The following is a 21715-nucleotide window of genomic DNA, read 5'->3' on the forward strand; positions in this document are numbered from 1 at the left end:
TATTAACCAGGTTGGGAAAGGGGGACTTGGTAGGGGTAGGAGAAAAACCAAGCCAGTGTGTTTTCACAAAAGCCAGGAGATAGTGTTTTAAGGCAACTTGAAGAAAGAGAGATCATGGAGGAAGGGACTGGAGCCCATTCTCCAGTTGAGCAACATGGAGGTCACGGGTAGCCTTGACCAGAGTTCTTTCTGCGGAGAAGCCAGAGGGCAGGGAGTGGAGGAGTGAGTGGGAGGTGAGTGGTTCAGACCATGGTTTTAAGAAGCTGGCAGTAAAGGGGAGGAGAAAGAAGGCAGGAGCTGGAGGAGAATGTTGGGAGAGGGAGGATTTTTGAAGATGGAAGACATTGGGTGTGTTTACATGTTGAGAGAAATTATTGGATATACCAGAGGGAGAAGTGGTAACTGAGGGTATAAGGCTCTGGGGAGGGGAGGAGGGCGGGGCCTGCACCCAAGGGCAGGCAGAGGGATTGGCTGGGTCGTGGAGGGAGGCTAAGCAGATGCAGCCATCAGGAGGCCCACGGCTTTGGCAGCGGGATGTGGAGGGGGAACCTTTCTGACAGTGTCAATTGTTTCTTTCAGGTGCAGATAAGATCATCTGCTGAGAAAGAGTGATAGATGGGTGTGGGATGGGGTGTGTGGACAGTTAGGACATTAGGATAACTATTGGGAAGTGTGGGAGTGTGGAGCAGAGAAACCGTGGGGGTGCTCATGAGCTCCAGGGGCCCACTGAGGCCAGCAGCTGGAGCGTTTCCAGTGGAATGAAATGCTCTGCCCTGTGACATTCTCCAGCCGTGTTCAGCTGCTCAGATGCAGAGGGCGAAGAGAGCAGGTAATGGGGGTTCATGCAGGGCTGGGTTTGTCAGATGGCTGGGGAAAGCAGGGGAGCAGGAGTCTTTTGGGTATTGGCAAGAGTTGCTGAAATGACTAATATGGGAATCTAAGAGAGATGAGGATGCAAGTGAAACATAAAGTACTCAAGCAAGGACTTGTTGGTGTAAGGTTTTCAATTTTACAAAAGCAGCCAATTCAGTTTATATGGGAAAACAATACGCATACACACGTGCACACACATACACCCCAGTCTTGCTTTGCAACCCCAGGCTTGTTCCCTGAGCCAGTTGTAAGACATGAAGAATAGAGTATCTCCCTGAGATCTGCCCTTTGGGCCAAGCCACTCCCAAGGAGGTAAGGAGAAAGGGAAGGACCTGCTCAAGGAGATGTGAGGCTCGCCTACAATGTCTGTCCAACCCTTGACCCCACCACCCATTTATGCTGTTCATTGAACTGAATTTCTCCCCTACACAGGCACAGGCACAGGCTCAAGGAAGGAGCTGCCGTACCACCTCCCAGAACACACTCACCAGGTTTACAGGACCCAGTTTGATTGTATATTAAGCCCATGGGTATGTTCCAGCCTGCAGAAGTGCCAACGGCGGTGTGGCAGGACTTCTTGCCGCGCAGAGAGTTCCAGGTGAGGTCGGCATCTGATTTCTTAACCACTGCCACGATGTAGTAACCTCGCAACAAAGATACCAAGATGCAATTTCAATAGCTCCAGGGCCCCCCGAAAACGTATTCTAGAGCTGCTGCGGCTAGCCCTGCCAGCCACTCTCCCATGGCAGGGGGAATATCTTGCACCTCTCACCTTGCTCTAGCAGAGGACCCTCCCAATAACTACCATTACTCGGTACCGGGCCAAACAGACACTACTGCCCTCCAGAGATGTCTACATACGTACATTCACAAGTATTTACACACGTACTTGATACTTTTTCAGTGGAATCCTGCTATACATTCTTTTCTGCGAGTTGCTTTATTCTTCCTCAGTGATATATTGTGGACATCTTTTTGATTCAGTAGAAATAGATATAGCTATCTCATTCTATTTATTAGTTGAATCTAAGTCACGTTCCACTGTATGGATTATTCCATAATCCCGCTCCTGGCAGGCATTTACACTGTGACCCACTCCCCCTATTACAAACCACTTATTTATATGAGTCTTTGTACATATGAGTGTGCACCTGTTTAAATATTTCTGTTGAGTAGAAGTCCAAAAGAAAGAGCTTTAATGACTTATTTTTTAAAATTGTCTCTGATTTTATAGGTTTACAATAACATCATTTCCTAATAATGATAATTTAATCTCTCTTTCTTTCCCCAATATTAAAAAAAAATCTCTTTTTCTTATCTTACTGCGTTCAGTTCCAAAATCATGCCAAATATCTTTGGTGGAAGTGGGCCTTCTTGTCTAGTTCCTGATTCTAATGGGAACACCATTGATATTTCATGTATTTCTCTCTCAGTATTATGTAACTGAATTGTGATTATTGAATAAGGCCTAAACTGCAAAGCTGAATTTATAATAAGATCAGAATCATAAATCTTCAGAATTAGAAGATAATGTGGCTCACCACCACCAGTCTCCCCCAACCCCCTTATCCCCATGCTCCCTTTCTTGCTGTTGAGGTTCATGTCTCTATATATTCAAGCCTTGGAAAGTTGGGAGTCAACATGGCAGGAGGAAGACTTGCCTCACCAGTCACTTCCTAAATGATCTCAGACAAGTCACTTAGCATCTAGGATTGTAAATTTCTCTTCAGTAAAATGGTGACAATGATACCCATCCCAGAGGGTTATTTAGGGGGATCAGATGTGCTAACATGAGCACACTGTATGTTAGGAATGGGAAGGGGAGGTTACATCGATAGGTTTCCAGCCGTGTTGCTAGTGGCAGAAGCAGTGCCAGAGCCCCTCTCTGGTGAAGCAGATTCTCCTGAGGCCACAGCAAGCCCTTGCCTCCCAGAATGTGCTCTATTACACCATCCCAGCAGCCAAGTACTATTACAGCGCCTTTCTTGAGGTGTAACTATTTCTGCACAAGTGGCATTAATTATTGTCATCCATTGTATGTGTGTGGGGGGGGAGTTGGAGTTAAAGCCTCTCCATCTCTACTCAGATCTACCCTTCTCCATCACAGTCAGCCACCCTGAACTGTCTTGCAGGCATCCTTGTTGACCTACATTTGCATATCACTGCAGTTCCTGGAAATTTCAACCAGTCTTGCAGCAGCTAGAGTTCTTTCTGACTTTGTGTAATCTACAATCAGAATAGACTACATGTCTGATGAAACGCTGGCCCTTAGGGTTGGGGATAAAGATATGATTCAGAGAAGACTGTTGGCCATGAAACCAGAGAAGGGAGAGGGACAGCATATCCCAGGGCTTGGGTCCTGTTGCACATGAAGAGGGGCTGCTTCAGGATGAGCAGCTTTGCACTCCACAGGCCGTTTTGGAGGGCAGGTGGTGCGGGGCCCCTGTGACCCACTGCTGGGCAGGAAACAGATGATCCTTGAGCTGTGGTGCTCCAAACCAGCCCACCTCTCCCAGCTTGCCTCTCTCCTAAGAAACTCCAGACCCAAGTGAGCACCTGTTTTCATCTCAGGATCCTCTGTCACAGTGGTTTCCAAACCTTAATGTGCAGCAGAATCAATTGGAGGGCTTGTTAAAACACAGGGCAATGGCCCCACCCTCAGAGTTTCCGACTCAGTAGATCTGGGATGGGGCCCAAGAACTTTCATTTCTAACAAGTTCTCAGGTAATGCTGATGCAGCTGGTCCAGGCACTACACTGGATGGTAAACCACTGTTCTAGCTAATGCCCAAGATTAGGTACTTCCGGGACAGACACAGACTCTCTCTGCCTATGTGGAGACACAGATAGGAGAACCTGTCACCTGGTCTCCCATTCTAAAGACGAGGTCGACTCCTCTGCTATTCAAATCCAGCTGCTACAAGCTCAAGGGTTGATTTCATCCTCCTCCTCCTCTTCATTAGCAGCATCTATGACTCTCCTCCTCTTGAGAGGCCTCCCCTCAGCCCCAGAAATGTCAGGAATGGGCTCCTGTCCCAGTGCTGACCGAGCAGAGATGGGCAGGAGCAGGTGACAAGGAGCAGTGTGGTGTCAGGAAGGGCACGGGGTTCCAGTCATGCCGCCTCTTCTCACTTCCTGGCTATGTGGCCCTGGGCAAGTCACACAGTCCCTGAGCCTCACTTTCCCCATCTACATAGCACGGGACAGTGATGCCCACATACTAGAGAGTGCTGAGTAAACGGGAATAGCGCAAGCAGGAGTCCTTTGTCAACTGTAAAGCACCCTACAAACAATAATTACTATTATAGCTTCACAATAAATTTGCTCCTTTACAATGAACTGTGGTGTCTTCTTTTTGTTCTTCTTTTTTTTACAACTCTAGTAACTTTTGTTTATTTCTAAGGCTTTCCTCACCCTCTCCCCAACAACAGGCCTTTACTTTGAGTTCCAGAGTTACTGATCTGACTCACCTTCCACGGGTGTATTCACACACTTAGACCCAAGCTGCTCATTGCCATCTGTAGGCACTAAAAAGAAAAATAAAAACAATCGAGGTACATCGCCTTAAGCTCTCACATCACTCAATCCAGAGTCATGCTCTTCTCAATCTCAAGAGTCAAAAATAAAATGAGGAGAAACACTAACTAAACAGTTTGTCATCAGTCATCAACAAGCCAAAACTGCAGTCCCCTTTTACCTCCTCTCCCCCGATCTTTGCCATTTGAACATTAGGTTCCATCCCAGAATGTCCCCAACACTCAGGGAGTTACAGAGAAAGAAAATGAGATGCTCATTGAAGATCTTGACAAAGATCCTTCTGCATTCACTGTGTGAGTCAAGTCATCCTGCCGTCCTTCCTGCCCTCCGAGCTCTACACTGTGGTTGGAAATCATTATATTCTTGCCATGTTGGAGGGGAAAGAACCAGTCCATGCAGTCAGAAAGACCTGGAAGCAGTCTTTATTCTACCTTGGACACATCATTTAACTTCTCTAAGCCTTTGTTTTTACGTCTGTAAAATGGAGATACCACTATTTACTTCACAGAGTTGTTTTGTTTCAAAGGATAATGTAGATACCTAGCAGATGAGGTGTCTAACAAATGATGCTGGTGAAATCCACTTTTCCCCTGGCTTTATTTTTTCATGTGGATGGATCCTCACTAAAGACCATGACCTGGTGGCCCCACCCCTCAATCTTCCAGTGCAGCTGGAGTGAGTTAATTTTGGACTAGTAAATTTGGCAAAAGGATCTAGGCACACGTGGCTCAATTCCTTCTTTCTTTATTGAAGAGAGTGGTGAGAGGGTAGTTTAGATCTTCTCACCTATGACAAAATGTGTTTTCCTCTACCCTCAGCCATGGGGTAGGCCAACAGACTTGTTATCCTGAACTAGTGGGCGACTCTAACTCACCGGCAATTTGGCAAGCCCTGTGGCCTGCTCTCTACCATGCCCTCCAATATCACTCCTTTAGTAATAAAGGTGTTATTCTGGTGTCTTTCTGCCTAACTCCTGCGTCTGTATCTTAATTGGTTCTGACTCCAGGGAAGAGGGATGTTATCTACTAGCTCTCTACACTCCAACAATAGTTACTATTATCTCAACAATGAACTAAATTATTTCTTCATCTTTCTATGTCCGTGCCCCAGGGGGAATAAAAGAGAGGCACTTCCCTCCACTTACTGTAGTTCTCTGCCAGGACAGGCACCAGACCACACTTGCCCGCCGTGTAGATGAAGCCTCCATCCAAGCTCATGGCATCAGCTTCTCCTTTCTGAAGTTAAGAAATACATCAATAGCACAACAGTGAGGCTGTTATCCTGTCTCACTGACCCTCAGAGGTTTCCATCTTGTTGGTTTCATGTCACATGTCCTTATGATTAACCCAATCATGGATAACCCAAAGCTTCTGCCATAAACACGGGGTTTACAAAACTGGACATGCTTTTGGCCCGTTGACCCAGGAGCAAGTGCTCCACCCAGGTCATACTCCCTGGCTGTCTCTGTGTCCTCTCATGAGACCTATGCTGAATACTGGACATGTCTCACTACACTTTCTTTGTGACCACTGTCACTCAACAATCCACATGGCCAGACTCAGGGAATGTATTTAATATGCTTCTATGGAACACATTTTCTTCCATATGGTGGAGTTGAATTCTGTTCCCTTAACCCCATTAGCACTATACTCAGAGCCCTGGCATAGCAAAGATTTTTAACAAATAATTAATTTCTCTAATTAAACAATTCACTAATAGTTAACTTGTTATTTTAATCAATGAAATTTTCCAACAACAGAGAAAAATATGTATACTTACAGTCATAGATAAGGTCATCGAGATAAAAACACACAGATACACACACACTCTTCCCTTTTGACCTAACTGCCCTTCTAGAAGTCTACCTTAAAACAGTACTAACTATAGAAGCAAAAACTTACCAAGCCCTTGCTACGTACCAGGCCCTTCTAACCACTTTACAGTGATTACCTCATGTATTCCTCACAGAATCCAATAAGGTAGGTACTATAAGTCTCCTCCATTTATACATTAGTAAACTGAAGCAGAGAGAGGTTAAATAATTTGTCCAATAGAAGGTCACTAAGACTTAAACTCAGGCAGTTTAATTCCTTAACTTCTGCTCATAACCACGATATCACATTGTCTCCAGGATCTGACTACTCCAAGGACACATCCCTAAAAACTACTCTGTATACATTTTTTTCATCCATAAAATGAGTGAGAAATTTACCTCATAGGCTTATTGTGAGGATTAAATGAGTTAATGCAAGTTAAGAGCTCATAAACATACTTGGCACACAGTAAGTAACCCCAGAAATATTAGCCGTCATGACGATTAAAGATGTACTCAGAAATATTGATGGTTATAGAACAAAAATATTCAATCCCATATTATCCATAATAGCAACAGATTTGGAAATAATCCAAATGTAGACATTTAGAAATTGGTTAAATAAATTGAGGCAGAAATACCTGATGGAATATTATGTAGCCATTAAAAACATATTTTAAGTGAATTCATTACCTAAGAAAGTACACCAAATGTGCTCAAGGATTGAAATAATAATAACACTAGCTAACATTTATTGGCTGCTTACTATATGCCAGGCAATGTTACGTGCACTCAAATTCATTTAATCCTTATAACTGACAAATTTAGGAGACTGTATAAACTGCGAGATCTTAATCTTAATCCCAGGGAGGTTTACCAAAATTAGAATCTTCTTTCTTAAGAAAGACTGTGTGTCTCCTAAGTTTGTCAATTTTTCAGACTTTTATTTAGACATTTATTTTCTCTAATCACAAAAATATTGTCTGCTCAAAGAGAAATGGAAAGTTAATAACAACACAACTTCATAACTCAGAAATTATGTGGTGAGGATCTCTAAGTTATGAAGTTGTGAATGATTTTTACTTTTCATTTCTCTTCCAGCATTTTTTATCATCAGAAAAAATATTAAATTTATGACTAAAGGACTGAGAAGGTTGATTTGCTTTCACAATCCACGGAGGCCCTGACCGCTCCCTGGGATGTCACCCCACTTCCTGCAGCTCCTCAGCAGGATGCGCTCAGAGCTCCCGGACTCCAGAGCTGAGCGCCAAAGGAGTCTGGGTCTTGGGCGGGCTCTGGGTTTCTGCTGAGCCTGAGCTGGAGGGGCCTGTGGGGTGGAGGAGGGTGGGGCTTTGGAGGGTGGGGGAAGCTGAGGTGCATCTCAGCCTTGAGGTGAATGGGAAGGCGTCTGGGCAGGGGCCAGAAAGGCCGCATGTCTGGGCGTCCGAGCTCCGCTGTGGAGTGGGGCCTTCCTCACCAGGATGGCGGCCATGCAGTCCTCGGTGGTCTCCTCTGTGGTGCACCATAAGGCGCCACCGCTCACTGCACTCCACTCGTCACACTTGGCCCTCTCATGGTGGCCCACTGCACACCACAGCACCCTCTGGGGGTCTTCCTCACCTAGGACGAGTGGAAAAGAGCCCGGCGTCCAAAGGAAGCCCCAAGATGCCTTCAGGTGTTTAGTGGCACTGGCTGCAGAGTGGCTGCCCAACGGGGTCTTCAGTGACAGCAGCAGAGTTCGTATGTTTTATGCCCACGTCACCGCTCATTCCTGCCTATCACCCTCCAGGAGAAATGGGGAACTCGGTTCTCAGCAAGAGCGGGGAAGGCAGAGCAACTCCCCTCCCTCCTGAACTCACCTGCTCAGGCATCACCTCCTCAGGGGAAGCCTCTCTGAGCACTAGCCCAGCTCAAGGCCTTCAGGGGTTTTCTCTTACAGGACTGGTTTCTCCCATCCAGGGAGAGTTCCTCAGTAGGTAGTCATGGGGTCTGTTCTGGGTGGGCTTGCTTGCTCTCCCCCTACCCAGTGTCTTTGCTCACCACTATATGCCCATGCCTAATGCAGTGGCTCTTGTAGATGCTCAATAACTATTGGTTGACTAAATGAATTTAAAAAAAGGAAGAAATGAACCATAGGGATCCAGAGGAAGGCAGGAGCTGGATTAAAACCTTCAGAAATTCTAGTTCCACTCCTCATGGTGGCAGAGGCCATATTCCGCATTTAGTTTAGGATGGGCTATATTCCCTATCAGAGACCTGCCTCTGGGAGGGGTGACCCTGGTTGATACAAGGGAGCCAGAACCATCATTACTTCAAGTGTCTGTAATCTGAAGGTCTTCAAAACCCTTGTGTGATCTCATAATTCAGACCTTCTCCCCAGCTCAGCAGAAAATCCCCTCATTAACCCAATGCAGTTGGTGGTTCCCTTGGGCTCGCAGGCCAGTGGAGGTTGGGTGAGGGTTGCAGGCACGGGGAAAGCCTCTATGGCCCCACCCTGTGGGGGTCCTTCCAGAACCTCACACACCTCTCCTTAGATGCTGAATGGCAGCCAAATTCTCATATCCCAAGTACAGCTTGGCGTCCGTCTTAGGTGGGACTCTTACAAACCCACGGGCAGTGTCTGTAAACAGCAGGTCCTCCCCATGAGGAGAGCCAAAGAGCTGGAATTCTGCCGACTTGTTGTTTCCAACACTTTCCTGTTCAAAGGATAAAAGAAGCAGTGAAGGAAGGAGGCTGGCATAGAGAGATAAAGGGAAAACAAACCCCAAACCCACAGAAAACAGAAAGGGAGAAAAATATGAGCGCCTGAGAGCAAAGACAGTGGCCAAGGCCCTCCGCACTCCCTGCGCTCATGGGGGGCCCAAGTCTCTCTCCAGGAATGCTTTACTCCAACCCCAACTTGTCCACCTTTGCGGCCTCAGGGAAACTGCCAGGGGCTACCCCCCAGTGTGTACAATGGGGTATGGGTCACCATGTGCCAGGCAGCTCCCCCTCTCCAATGCCATGTTCTCACAGGGCAGTCATTGAAGGCGGCCTCATTCATGGCCATCTGATTGCCCAGAGTGGCCCTTCATCCTGGAGCAGCTGGTGCTCCAGCACCCTGCCCTCAAGCCTGGAGGTCAGGAGTCCTGGGCTCATCTCCCACCCCTGGCCTGCCCTGAAGGATTTCAAGCAGTCGCCTTTGCCTGTGATTCCTGCTGACTGGCCCAAAGCTGTTCCTGACTGTAGTCGAAGGTAGCACCTACCCACACACTCTTTCCAATGTCTATCTGCTTTTTGCTTTTGCAGTGGCTGTGCATGAAATGTCACCTGCTGCCTTCTCTGGCAAACCCCTACACTTCCGAGGGGTACACACAGCTTGCTCCCCGTGGCCCAGGAATCCTCCCAGATACATGCTGCAAATCAGTCCCTCTGTTCTCTGCAAAGTACACAATCCATGTCCCCAAGGCTGTGCCATCTCATCTGGTGATCATTTCAATGTACAATGTACTCATTGTATTTTCCACATTCCTCTGTGAGCGACTCAAGGGCAGGTCTTTGTCTAGTTCATCTCTGAATCCCCAGTGCTGAGCAGAGAACGCTGACCGAGATGGGACGGGGTGATGAATGAGGGCTGGCTGGGCAAGGCTACCACCAACGCAGGACAGAGGGAAAACGCTCGGGCTGGGGTACCTGCCACTGAGGGATGACAGACCAATAGGATAATCGGAGAATACTTCACCAAGGAGGGGCATCTACACTGCATCCCGAGGATCCCTTTAGAACTGAAAAGAATAAAATGGGGCAAGGAAGGTCTTCTGCAGAGAGTCTTTGACTCACCAGGTCGATGATGCCAGGTGAGGGGTTTATGGCCTCACTGTCTATAACATATACAGACTGAGTGGCTTGTCAGTGAAGCAGATGATGTGTGGTGTGGGTCCTGCTGTGTCCAACACCGAGAAGGACTTCCTGAGTGGCTAGAAGGGTCAAGGAAAATGCCCCAAATCCAAGCAGGGACCCCTAAGCAGGAGGGGAGGATGGTGGGTGGGGATACCTGGGCTTGGTTAAGAAGCTCCCAGATCAAGTCCTCCTTGCCGTCCATGCTTCGGGCCACAACGGCATGGGAGGGGACCCGGGCCACGTAGCAGTCCTTGTATTTATCCAGTGGCCTCCTGGTGTTGTCCCAGCAGAGCAGCTCATACGCCTCCCTGTCAGCCTTGTATGGCAGGTTCTCTGGGGGAGAAAAGCCCAGATGAGCCGACTGCAGGCAGAGCCACGAGCTGTGATCCCTGCTCCTCACTGAATCACAAACTGCCCTTGTTGAAGTAGCTTTCTAGGCCCAAGATGGAGCCGCTCCTGCATGGGGTGCCACATCAGCAGACCGAAACATAGATAACTCTTGTGTCCTCATAAATGCTCCACTTGACCAGAAACCCAGTACATCCAGTAGGCCCATCCCCAGATGCCAAGCCAGCTCTAGGCTGTATACTAATTTTCTTGTTCCTTCTCACCCCAAACAAGGTTGAATATGTGGCCCCAGCCAATCAGATATTTTCAGGTTCCTTGTTCTTTATTCTTTATCCTGTAAAAGCTCCCTGCCTTCCTCTCCATTTTGCAGTTCTCCGAATGGAGACTGTCCTCTTTGTGAAGTATTAAATAAAGTTTGTTTCTATCAGCTAAATTATCTTCTTTAATCATTTTTTTAACAACCTGAAGAGGACTGAAAAAGAATCTTTTCCAAATACATTTTATACAGACGAGGAATCTGAGGCCTTGGGAGATGACATGACTGGATCTCATCACAGATGGACACAGGGCTGGGAGGCACGCTCAGGCCAGGGCCCCTCCAACTGCCCCACGTCTCTGTGGCTCTGCTAATGTGAATGTCGACAGCAAATGTTTTCTGAGCACTCACAGCACACCAAAGACTGCTGAAGGCTCTCCACACTCTTTTTCACTTAATCCTCACAACTGGAGGAGCTGGTAATATGATTATCCCATTCTAGAGATGAGGAAACTGAGGCTCAGGGAGTTGAAGTCACTCATCAAAGTCTCAGCTAGTCTGAGGCTGACATGTCACCATGCTAGGAAAATCCAGGTCCCCCACTAAAGCAGCAACACTCTCCTGGAGGCAGAGCCTGCTGGGGAAAGGTAGTGGAAGGGTTGAGGGATGGACGGAGGCCTAGGGGCCGAGTCAGGGCACTCTATAGGTACAAGAAGGACCAGAAAATCTTGTGAGGAAAACAGGCTCTTTGATTCCTGTTGTCTAGGTATTAGAAGGTGCTCTGGTTGAATTGTGTCCCCCACAAAATTCATATGTTGAAGTCCTAATCACCAGTACCTCAGAATGTGACCTTATTTGGAAATAGAGTCATTGGAGATGTAATTAGTTAAGATGAGGTCCTACTGGAGTAGGGTGAGCCCCTAATCCAGCATGACTGGTGTCCTTATAAAAAGGGGAAGTTTGGACACAGACAGACATGCACACAGAAAGAATGCCATGTGAAGAGAAAGACAGAGATTGGGGTGATGCAATTACCAGCCAAGCAATGCCAAAGATTGCCAGCAAACCACCAGAAGCAGGAGAAAGGCACGGAACAGATTCTTCCCCACAACCTTCAGAGGGAACCAACCCTGCCAACATCTTGATTTTGGAATTCTAGCCTCTAGAGCCATGAGACAATAAATTTCTGTTGCTTAAGCCACCCAGTTTGTGGTACTTGGTTATGGCAGCCCTAGAAAACCAATATAGAAGGTCTTTGGGGTTGATAAAATCTCATACTGAAAGAGGAGTACAATTAGAGTACTTGTGAATGGTGACACTTTGAATTGGGTATGTCGTAGAGAAAATACATTTTAAGTCTTTATACTAAAAGAAAAAAATTTTTAACAATTTAGTAAGTTAGAATTAAATTAAAAGAATCCACATGATCTAATAGCTTCCGAAAGAACGAACTTTTCCACCTCAGACACCCAAGGGCCCAGTAGTGGCAACAGCTCACCAGAAACACTCATTTTCACCCCCAAAGCCAGTGGATGGTCCCTCATAAACTTCTACTTAAGACACAATGAGGGGGGCTGGCCCCGTGGCTTAGTGATTAAGTGCACGCGCTCCACTACTGGCGGCCCGGGTTCAGATCCCGGGTGCGCACTGATGCACTGCTTGTCTGGCCATGCTGAGGCGGTGTCCCACGTGCAACAACTAGAAGGACGTGCAACTATGACATACAACTATCTACTGGGGCTTTGGGGAGAAAAAGGGAAAAAAAAGGAGGACGATGGGCAACAGATATTAGCTCAGGGCCCGTCGTCCTCAGCAAAAAGAGGAAGACTGGCATGGATGTTAGCTCAGGGCTGATCTTCCTCACAAAAAAAAAAAAAAGACACAATGAGGGCTCTTACATAATAACAGACAAGTGGTTTTCGGCAAAGGTCAGTCAGGATGGTCTGGGACAACCTGTTGTTCTCAGAAAGTGAGGATGTTTTCAAATACTTCAGAGTGAGTGTTAGAAGAGGCTTCCCACTTGAATGGCTGTGGTAATTTGAACAACGAGAGGAAACAACAATTATTTGGAACAACTTGATTCTGGGAGATGAAACCCAGAGATGACCCCACTAATTAAAATTACTGATAATAAGACATGCATCAATTGCCAAAATGCTAACGAACCAGGTCAGTGTGTAATAATGAGGGGACAGTGAACTGTGAACAGCCGAACAGGGGAACAAAGGACACTGAACATCCATTTCACGTTAGAGGAAGACACGAGGTTGTAAGGAACTAAGGCCTACGTAAAAATCGAGGACTCAAAATTCTCCCTGAGGCAGCAGACATTTGTTTAAAAAGTGAACCTAGCATGTGAATATACATTTGGTTTTAAACATCTTGAGTGATATGAGTGTGGTCTGTATCTGGTAGAAATTTGGTTGGTTATAAAACCCAGAATCTGTAACCTCAACTTGTCTGAAATACTACCTTTTTTTGTTTCTGGTAAATTGCCCAAAACTCTGGAAAGGTTGTTGTGTTTTTTTTTAAGTAAAGAAGATATACTTTTTTGTCCATGGTAATAATGCTTTTGCAACAGATTTAATTATAGATGTGCTAATAAGTTGAGAAATCATTATAATTTATGTGTTTGAAGAATTTAGGAGCTGTTTATAATGAAGCATTGAGAAGAATGTGATTAAATTTGAAATTAATACTTCAGTGACTAAGAGAATTTGGTTATTAAAACCTGTTTTGTTTTATTAGTTGGTAAGTACTGTTTAAACGTTCAGAAAATTTGTTTAGTAGATTTATAGACTGAACAATTTGAGCACTAAACAAAGTACAAATAACAGAAATGTTTTTATACAAAAATTCTCCTGTTTCTTTAAGGATCTTGTCATCATCCATCTCAAGATGTAAGGAAACTTCCAGGCAAGAACCAGTTCCCCTAGCCAGTGTGTGGCCCACATGATTCTGCCTCTGCCTAGCACTTACCAAACACGGTCAAATGCCTCATGAAGGCCACATCCCCCACATACTGCAGACACCTGAGGAACAGGAGAGCTGTAGTCAGGCTACTGTCCATGCTTCAGGTTTGCCCCGCCCCCGTGCAGCCCCTCCACTGGCTCACAGGGCTTTGCCCACAGTTTCCTGGGCTTCTGACTGTCTCCACAGAGGCCATGGCCCTGTCTGAGGGGCCTTTGAACCCCCACAGCCAAGCCCAGGTCTGAAGCAGGCAGAAGCCCTGTGAGCCACATACCAGGCAACTCTGGGGAGGGATGGTGTGAAAGAAGGACCTTCACCTTCCTCTCCCAAGGCAGCCTATAGCAACAGATGTTTGTTTTTTATTAAAAGTTTAAAGCCTTTTACATGGAGGATAAAAACTCTGGATAGTCTTGGATTCCCAGCCAGTTTCACTGTGGTTTTGAGTGGTAGCCATTTCTCTTACAGGCACGGAGTACGGAGAGGTGCCTGCAGGGGGCTGAGAGGGAGCTGGGGAGAGGCAGCCACATGTCCCTGACACAGGGAGATGCTCAGGCAGAATTCTAGAAGCAAGCTGGGAGGTCCTGGCCTTTGGCCTGGCCGGGAGCCCAAGCCTATATCTGTGGATCCCAGAGTCCCCGAAACAGGTCTGTCGCCTCAGCCCTCCCTGGTCCAGGAGGGTAACACAGGCAGACCACAGACTCTGGGGAGACAAGAGGGGCTCCCACATGGAAGACTGCTCCTCAGATGGTTAGGAGCGAGGGTGGGCCGTGGGAGGCACTCGGGCCCTAGGTTTCACACTGACACTCTAGGTGGACTGGGGCAGGCCCTATCTACTCCCTGTGCCTTAGGTTCCCCACCCTCAGTGTGAGAAGGAGGAGCAGGGGTGTCTCACTCACTTGAAGGCTCCCGAATAGCCGAAATACGGTTCTTGGTTGGAGCAGGCACACTTGTCTGTCCCTTTTCCCGCACACAGTTGACACAGGCTGGGGAACTCCTTCCCATCCGCGCAGGGGACGCAGCTGCTGGAGAAGAACTTGGCCACTGCTGCTCAACACAGACACAGGGACCTCAGGGCATGAGCTGGCTGAGGCCTTGGGGTTGTGCACGTGTGTGAGTGAGTGGCCCTGTGTGACAGCCCATGAGTCTGCACACACTTCCTGGATGTCCTGAGGAAGTAAGTGTGGGTGGGCTGGCCAGGTGCAGCCTGCCAGAGGTGGCTGACAGTGCCCACGCCCAAGGGAGTGGGTGCCCGGGGTCCCTGTGCATTCAGGCATCATATTCGCTCATGGGCCCAGGGCCCCAACCCATGAGATGCTTCCTAGCTCGTCAACTGCAGGGCACAAGAGCTGCTGGCCTACACCGAACCAAGTTGCAGTCCCAGCGCCCCTCAACTTGTTACCAACATGGAGGCTCTAGGGGGGCTGAGCAGAACTCTAAACATGGCAGGAGCCCCTGACAGTGCTTCCTTCCCTCAGGACATAGTCCCACCCACTCCTCTCCCCTTCTGGTCCAGGGGCTGTGGTGGCTCATGGAGGCGGTTGGTATAACTTGCCTAGTGGGCATGTGGGGACATGTGAACAGCCACCTCATAACTGCCCACACAGACGTCCAGCAGAGTCTGACACAGGTGAGTGGGAACCCCAAGAGAGGGCAAACATGGGCAGAGCTGTGGCCCAGGCCACAGCACTCCATCTGACCCCAGCAGCCCCTTGTCCCTATTACAGGAGAAACGTGAATGCTACAGACCTGGCTGGACTCAGACAGACGCCCTTTTGCAGAACACAGAAAGATTTGGCCTTCATCTTTCAGGAGCTGAAAGGGCACCCGAGGCTCACCTTGGCTTATCGTGACGGAACAAGAAGACGAGTACACAGAAACTCACAGCTCCAGCCCACTCACCCCTCTTGCGTTCGTCCCAAGCCCCCACCTAAGGCACGTACACCTGACACTGATTGTATGGCCCCAGTACAACCCACGTGGGCGACTGGAGGAGGAGCCCTGCCTGCGGGCACCCAGCCCCAGCCAGCTCACCTTCCTCAACAGGGTCAGAGGGAAGAAGCATCCCCATGGGGATTTTCCATCCAGCAGAACATCGGAGGCCGGTGTGGCAGGACTTCTTGCCTTGGAGCTGGTTCAGCTGGAAGTCACTGCCCCTCCTCACCACGGCTACGACATAATAGTGGGTTTGTGGGCCTGCAAAGGAGCAGAGAGAAAGAAGGGCCAAAGGAAGATGCCACATCGTCACTACTAATCTTCCGGAATGTGCAACGGGGAACTTCAGGGGATCCTAGGCCTGAACCATCCCCTGGTAAGCGGCAGAAAAGGAAACGAAAAAAGCCTTTGATTGATTGACAGGAGAAAGAAAACTGAGCCTTTTCAAGGCAATAAACACTAGTTCCTTTTCTGCCAGTTCCTCCAACCCACTGGAGATATGAGGCAGGAGGGGGCACCAGCTGTCACAGGGCCTGCAGGGTGCTCTCAGGGAGAGCTTCGGCTCCCAGGCCTTGTGATGTTACTGTTTCTCGCCAAAGGCTTTTCTCCCCTCTCTGCTTCTCTGTCTGCAGCCCAGACACAAAGGTGAAGGTGTGAGAGGAAGGACACAGGGGCATCCCCAGGATTTTGCCAGGGCCCTGCAAGTTGGAGTCAAATTGAGGCGGGCTGTGCTGACACACATACTGATGACACTAATGGACAAGTATGGGGAGGAGGCAAAGGCCCATTCTTCGACTCCCTCAAAACCGCTCCTCACAACGGACACAGGCCCATGTTCTGCAGCACCTGTGGAGGACTTAGCACAGGGAAGAGGCTGTCAGGGCCTGTGTGTCTCCAGAGACGGACCTCCTGCTGGTGCAACCCCAACGGATGGATGATGGACTCTGGACAGCACTTCCCCCTCTCATCCAGTCGCACCAATGGCATTTCCATCAGGATGCACAAAGTTCACAGCTTCCCAAGGAGAGCCAGCATCCCAACCCTCATGGGTCAGCATAGGTGACAGCTTCCTCCAGTCCAAAGAGCTCCAGCAAGTGTAACGCTGACCCAGTCCCTGCCTTCCCCCATGGCTGCTGTGTCAGACCAGACACCTCAGTCCCCAGAGAGAACATACCATCTTCTGACCAATAGAATTCTGCCACGATGGGCTTCAGGTTGTAGGGGGCCAGGCCTGCCTCAAACACCAAACCTCCATCGACGGTCACAGCATCTGCTTCCTTTGCCTGGAAGAGAAGAGACCAGCTCATGAATGGATCTTCTCACCTCTGAGGAGTGTTCACCTAATTCTCTGCCAATGACACTTGTACACAGAGACCTACATGGCTCGGACCTCCTTCACCTCCCTTGGCTCAAATGTCACCTTCTCAGTGAGTCTCTCTCCAACCACACTCCTAAAACTACCACCTCATAAATGCTGGACTCCCCTTTGCTTTTCTCCTCAGCCCTTATCAACAGTCTGACAAACTTTCCTTATTGTTCGCCCTCCCCTTTGCAATGTAAGCTCCACCAAGGCATTTTTGTTGTTGTTGTTGTTTTTGTCCTCCTGAATCCCAGCACCTACTACAAATTGGTGTTCAATGAATGTTTGTTGGATAAATGAGTGAATGAATTGTACAACATTTCCATCCATAAGAAGGCATGTTTTACACTCTCAGATCTGCATTCCCTCTTCAAGGGTCTGTCAGCCAAGGATTCCTTCCTTCCTGCAAGCAGCAGTAACCTCATAGCCTCTTCTCAGAAATGAGGTTGGATCATTTCCCTACCCATCATGGAAAGCATTCTCTTTATTCGTTTATTAATTGACACTTAATGTTACTTGGCTTTTGCTGAATTTAGTGTTGTGTTTCTATATACTTGCCTCCTTTTCCCCATCCCATTTTTTCTTATATATGTTTTACAATATATATTCATATATATGTATGCATGTATATATGCATATGTTAAAAACAACACAGCAGGCCCAAAATGGAGTCACTTATGCTCAGCCTCATGTCACCAAACCAAGACAATTTAATTATAGTTTCAGCTCTCCCAGAAATGGAATCTTGAACCAGTCAATCAGGAATCCCCTGATCAGCACTAGTGAGGTCATCTGCCTGACAGATCCCTGCTATCCCCTAAAGGAAAGTAACTTTGCAATAACCAATCCACTTTTTTGCCTAGTATAACCTCCTTGTTCCTGCTCCCTTCTCCCTATAAAAGTCTTTCATTTTGTACAGCTCCTCAGAGCTCCTTTCTATCTCCTCGACTGGATGCTGCCTGATTCATGAATCGTTGAACAAAGCCAACAAGGTCTTTAAAATTTACTCAGTTGAATTTTGTTTTTTAACACATATATGTATCTGTGTATGTTAATGTCTATATATGAATATGAATATATATAAAGTTAGTACTCCATTGGTTGCATGTATCAGAACTCAACTTAAATTAACTTGAGAAAAGGAGAGATTTAGTATAGAGGTAAAAGATCAAGAAGGCCACTGGGTCTTGTGAACACCATCAAGGTCGGAAGCAACAAGAATTGACATGGGTTCAGTCCATCCCCATGGGCTCCAGCTCATGACTGTGGTTCCAGGCTGTTCTTGCTCTTCCCCACTTTATATACATCTTCCCTTCCTGACTGCCTCCTCCTCAGGCTCCAGTATCAGATGCAAAGACAACAGTCTCATAGAGACTGCTTAACCAGCTCCCACAATTGCATAAGGCCAAATTCCTGTAATAAATCACCCGCCCTCTATATATATGAATTGGAGAAAAATAAATAAACAAAAGTTGTGTGCATCTTTATAACCCTTACTGAATATTTCCAAATTGTTTTCCAGAAATGATGTAGAAATTTATAATGCCAATAGCAATGCATACCAATTTCATGCACACCTAGCAGCAAGAAATGCTATCATTTAAGAAATGCTATTACATTACTAGGTATAAAGTGTTACTTTAAGAGTGGTTTTATTTGCATTTCTTCAATTATTAAAAAGGATGAATGTTTTCCTTTATTGTTTATATCATCTATTAGTTGTAATTTCTTTTCTGTGAGTGGTTTGTTTATAGCTTGTTATTCTTAAGCATTTCCTATAAATTTAAATGACACACATATATAATTTTTATAGTATACTGTTTTGTCATAGCCGATGTGAATATATTTTTTTGTAAGCTTTGGGCTTTAAAAAATTTTTTCTTTGTCAGAGATTTAAAATTTTTACATTTCCAAATTTGTCTACTTTTGTGATTTTTTTTGTAATGTCTATCTGTATTAGTCAAATTGAGTCAAGCTGGGAGTTCATTTTGGTAAATGGATTAAAAATTTCCGTTGATATTTTTCCTAAATGGCTACCTTGGGGCTGGCCTGGTGGCGTAGTGGTTAAGTGCATGCACTCACTGCGGTAGCCCGGGTTTCACAGGGTCGGATCCTGGGCGCGCACCGACTCACGGCTTGTCAAGCCATGCTGTGGCAGCATCCCATATAAAGTAGGAGAAGATGGGCACGGATGTTAGCCCAGGGCCAATCTTCCTCAGCAATAAGAGGAGGATTGGCGACGGATGTTAGCTCAGGGCTAATCTTCCTCACAAAAGAGAAATTAAATGAATAAATAAATGGCTACCTAGTTATCCAACTAAAGAATCCCTTCTCAGCCATTTGTTTGGAAAGCTTGCCTTCTCATACATATTAATCTAAATCTACGTGTATCTTACTTAAATTTATTAAGCCTGGGGCTCTAGTCCCTTAATGTTGGACATTTATCATGGTTTGCGTCTACATTGTATCATGTAAATAATTAGATAGATGGATGCATATATAGAAGCTGGGAATATATCTGAATTGTGTTCTCTTCTAGGTCTTCTACATCTGCACCAGGACCCTGTTCTTTGTAACACTGTTATTTAAGTGTGTTATAGTTTCACGTTGGACTCAGCTACACCTCTGCTAATTTTCTTTTTCATAACACTATTTATATCCTCATCCATGTGTTTTTTCTTAAAATTTTATAATTATTTTATTGATTCTTTTAAAAAGACTGTATTTTGATGAAAACTATATTAAATTTATGAATTAACTTTGGGAGAATATGCAAGTCTATGATATGTAGTCTTCCCATCTAGGAATATGGCATATGTTTTAACTTATTAATAAATATTGTTCATTTGTCCCATACTTTTGTATTATATTTATGAGAATCTTGTAGATCTCTCATATGATTTTTTTTCCTGAAACATTTTTCTGTATAGCATTTTAAACATAAATGAGACCACAATTTGGGGGTATTTTTCCCCAACTAATAACTGTTGACATATGAAAATGACATTAATTGGGAGATATATATATATATATAGATATATTTTTTTTTTTTTTTTTTTTTTTGTGAGGAGATCAGCCCTGAGCTAACATCCGCCAATCCTCCTCTTTTTTTTTTTTTGCTGAGGAAGACGGCCCTGGGCCAACATCTGTGCCCATCCTCCTCCACTTTATATGGGACGCCGCCACAGCATGGCCCACCAAGCAGTGCATCTGTGCGCGCCCGGGATCCGAACCAGCGAACCCCGGGCCACCGCAGCGGAGCGCACGCACTCAACCGCTTGCGCCACCGGGCCGGCCCCTATATATATATATATATATATATTTTTTTTTTTTTTTTTTTTTTTTTTTTTTTTTTTTTGCTGAGAAAGATTTGCCCTGAGCTAACATCTGTTGCCAATCATCTTGTTTTTTTTGCTTGAGGAAGATTATCCCTGAGCTAATATCTGTGCCAGTCTTCCTCTATTTTGTATGTGGGTTGCCTCCACAGCATGGCTGACGAGTGATGTAGGTCCGCGCCTGGGATCTGAAACTGCAAACCCGGGCTGCTGAAGCAGAGCCTGCCGAACTTAACCACTAGGCCATGGGGCCGGCCACAGGATATATTTTTTTACCAAACTAATTTAATCATTAATAAATAATTATAGTAACATTTCCCTTGATTCCACTGTACTTTCTAGGCATACAATCATCTGAAAATATTAATATGTTGCTTGTTTCCATTCATACGCATTTTATATCTTATTGCATTACCAGGAAATTCCAAAAACAATGTTAAGTAGTAACATTGATGCTAGAGTTTCTTGTTTATTTCTAAGTCTTTATAGATTTCTCTTCCATTGCAATCCTGTCTTTGCTTTACTGTAGGCATTTTCACTGAATCCTTCTCTATTCATTGTTTAATTATTATTATTATCATTATTATTACTGTTTTTACTATTAATGAGCAACTATATTTTTCTCTACACACAGCCCCTGTACTTTCAGGTCTTCAGCTTATTTCTCTCTCCTCTAAAGCATGGTCTAGTTCCCATGGGGAGAAAGTTGTACTGAAGCAATAAACAACAACAAGTGCAGAAAAAGAAAGAGAAAGTATGGGTTTTCTTCCACTCTCCTTTAGGCAGCAGTGACTTACCGCAATGGCCTTGATGCACTCAAGGCAGGAGGCTCTCTGCACACAGGTGATATGAGGACCAACAGGAAGGACACTTTTCATATAGTTGTGGAAACTGGAGCACTTCCTGGCCTCATGATTTGACACAGTGCACCATCTCACAGTTTGCTCAGGGACAGCCAGACACAGCCCTGGGGAGAGAGGCCAGAGGTGTAAGGGAAACACAGCACTCATCTTTCTCTGCTGGCAGAAGAGGTTAAAGACAAGGTCAAGGGTTGGCTGGGTAGATATAAGTTGGATTGGCTGCACAGCTCATAAATTATCAGGTTCCATTTCTCTGATTTTGCCTTTCCTCTTGGAGAAAAAAGCCAAAAGCATTCCCAAAAAGCTAAACATAGAATTACCATATGACCCAGAAATTCTGCTCCTAAGTATATACCCCCCCAAAATTGAAAACAGGTACTCAAATACACGTGTTACACAAACAGTCATAGCAGGACTATCCACAATGGTCCAAAAGGTGGGAACAAGCCAAACGTATGTAAAAAAGTGAATGGGTAAACAAAATATGATATACCCATATGATGGAATACTATTCTGCCGTAAAAAGAATGAAGTACTACTGCATGCTACAACG

At 46.0% G+C, this 21715-nt stretch overlaps 1 protein-coding gene across 1 annotated transcript in view; it reads right to left on the reverse strand.

The window, feature by feature from the left end:
- The window catches only part of LOC131412822 (inhibitor of carbonic anhydrase-like), a 41471-nt gene that overhangs the window by 11669 nt on the left and 8087 nt on the right, over positions 1-21715 (reverse strand). Inside the window, exons 2-12 of the mRNA XM_058552923.1 lie at positions 21100-21269; positions 16782-16890; positions 15707-15868; positions 14572-14719; positions 13685-13737; positions 10256-10434; positions 8747-8918; positions 7700-7842; positions 5554-5644; positions 4343-4399; positions 1362-1517 (exon numbers count right to left, since the gene is read on the reverse strand). Of these exons, the coding sequence (XP_058408906.1) occupies positions 1362-1517; positions 4343-4399; positions 5554-5644; positions 7700-7842; positions 8747-8918; positions 10256-10434; positions 13685-13737; positions 14572-14719; positions 15707-15868; positions 16782-16890; positions 21100-21269 (1440 nt within the window). The remainder of the gene's footprint in view (positions 1-1361; positions 1518-4342; positions 4400-5553; positions 5645-7699; positions 7843-8746; positions 8919-10255; positions 10435-13684; positions 13738-14571; positions 14720-15706; positions 15869-16781; positions 16891-21099; positions 21270-21715) is intronic.

Source organism: Diceros bicornis, chromosome 2 (genome assembly GCF_020826845.1).
Source record: "Diceros bicornis minor isolate mBicDic1 chromosome 2, mDicBic1.mat.cur, whole genome shotgun sequence".
In the NCBI taxonomy this organism is placed as follows: domain Eukaryota; kingdom Metazoa; phylum Chordata; class Mammalia; order Perissodactyla; family Rhinocerotidae; genus Diceros; species Diceros bicornis.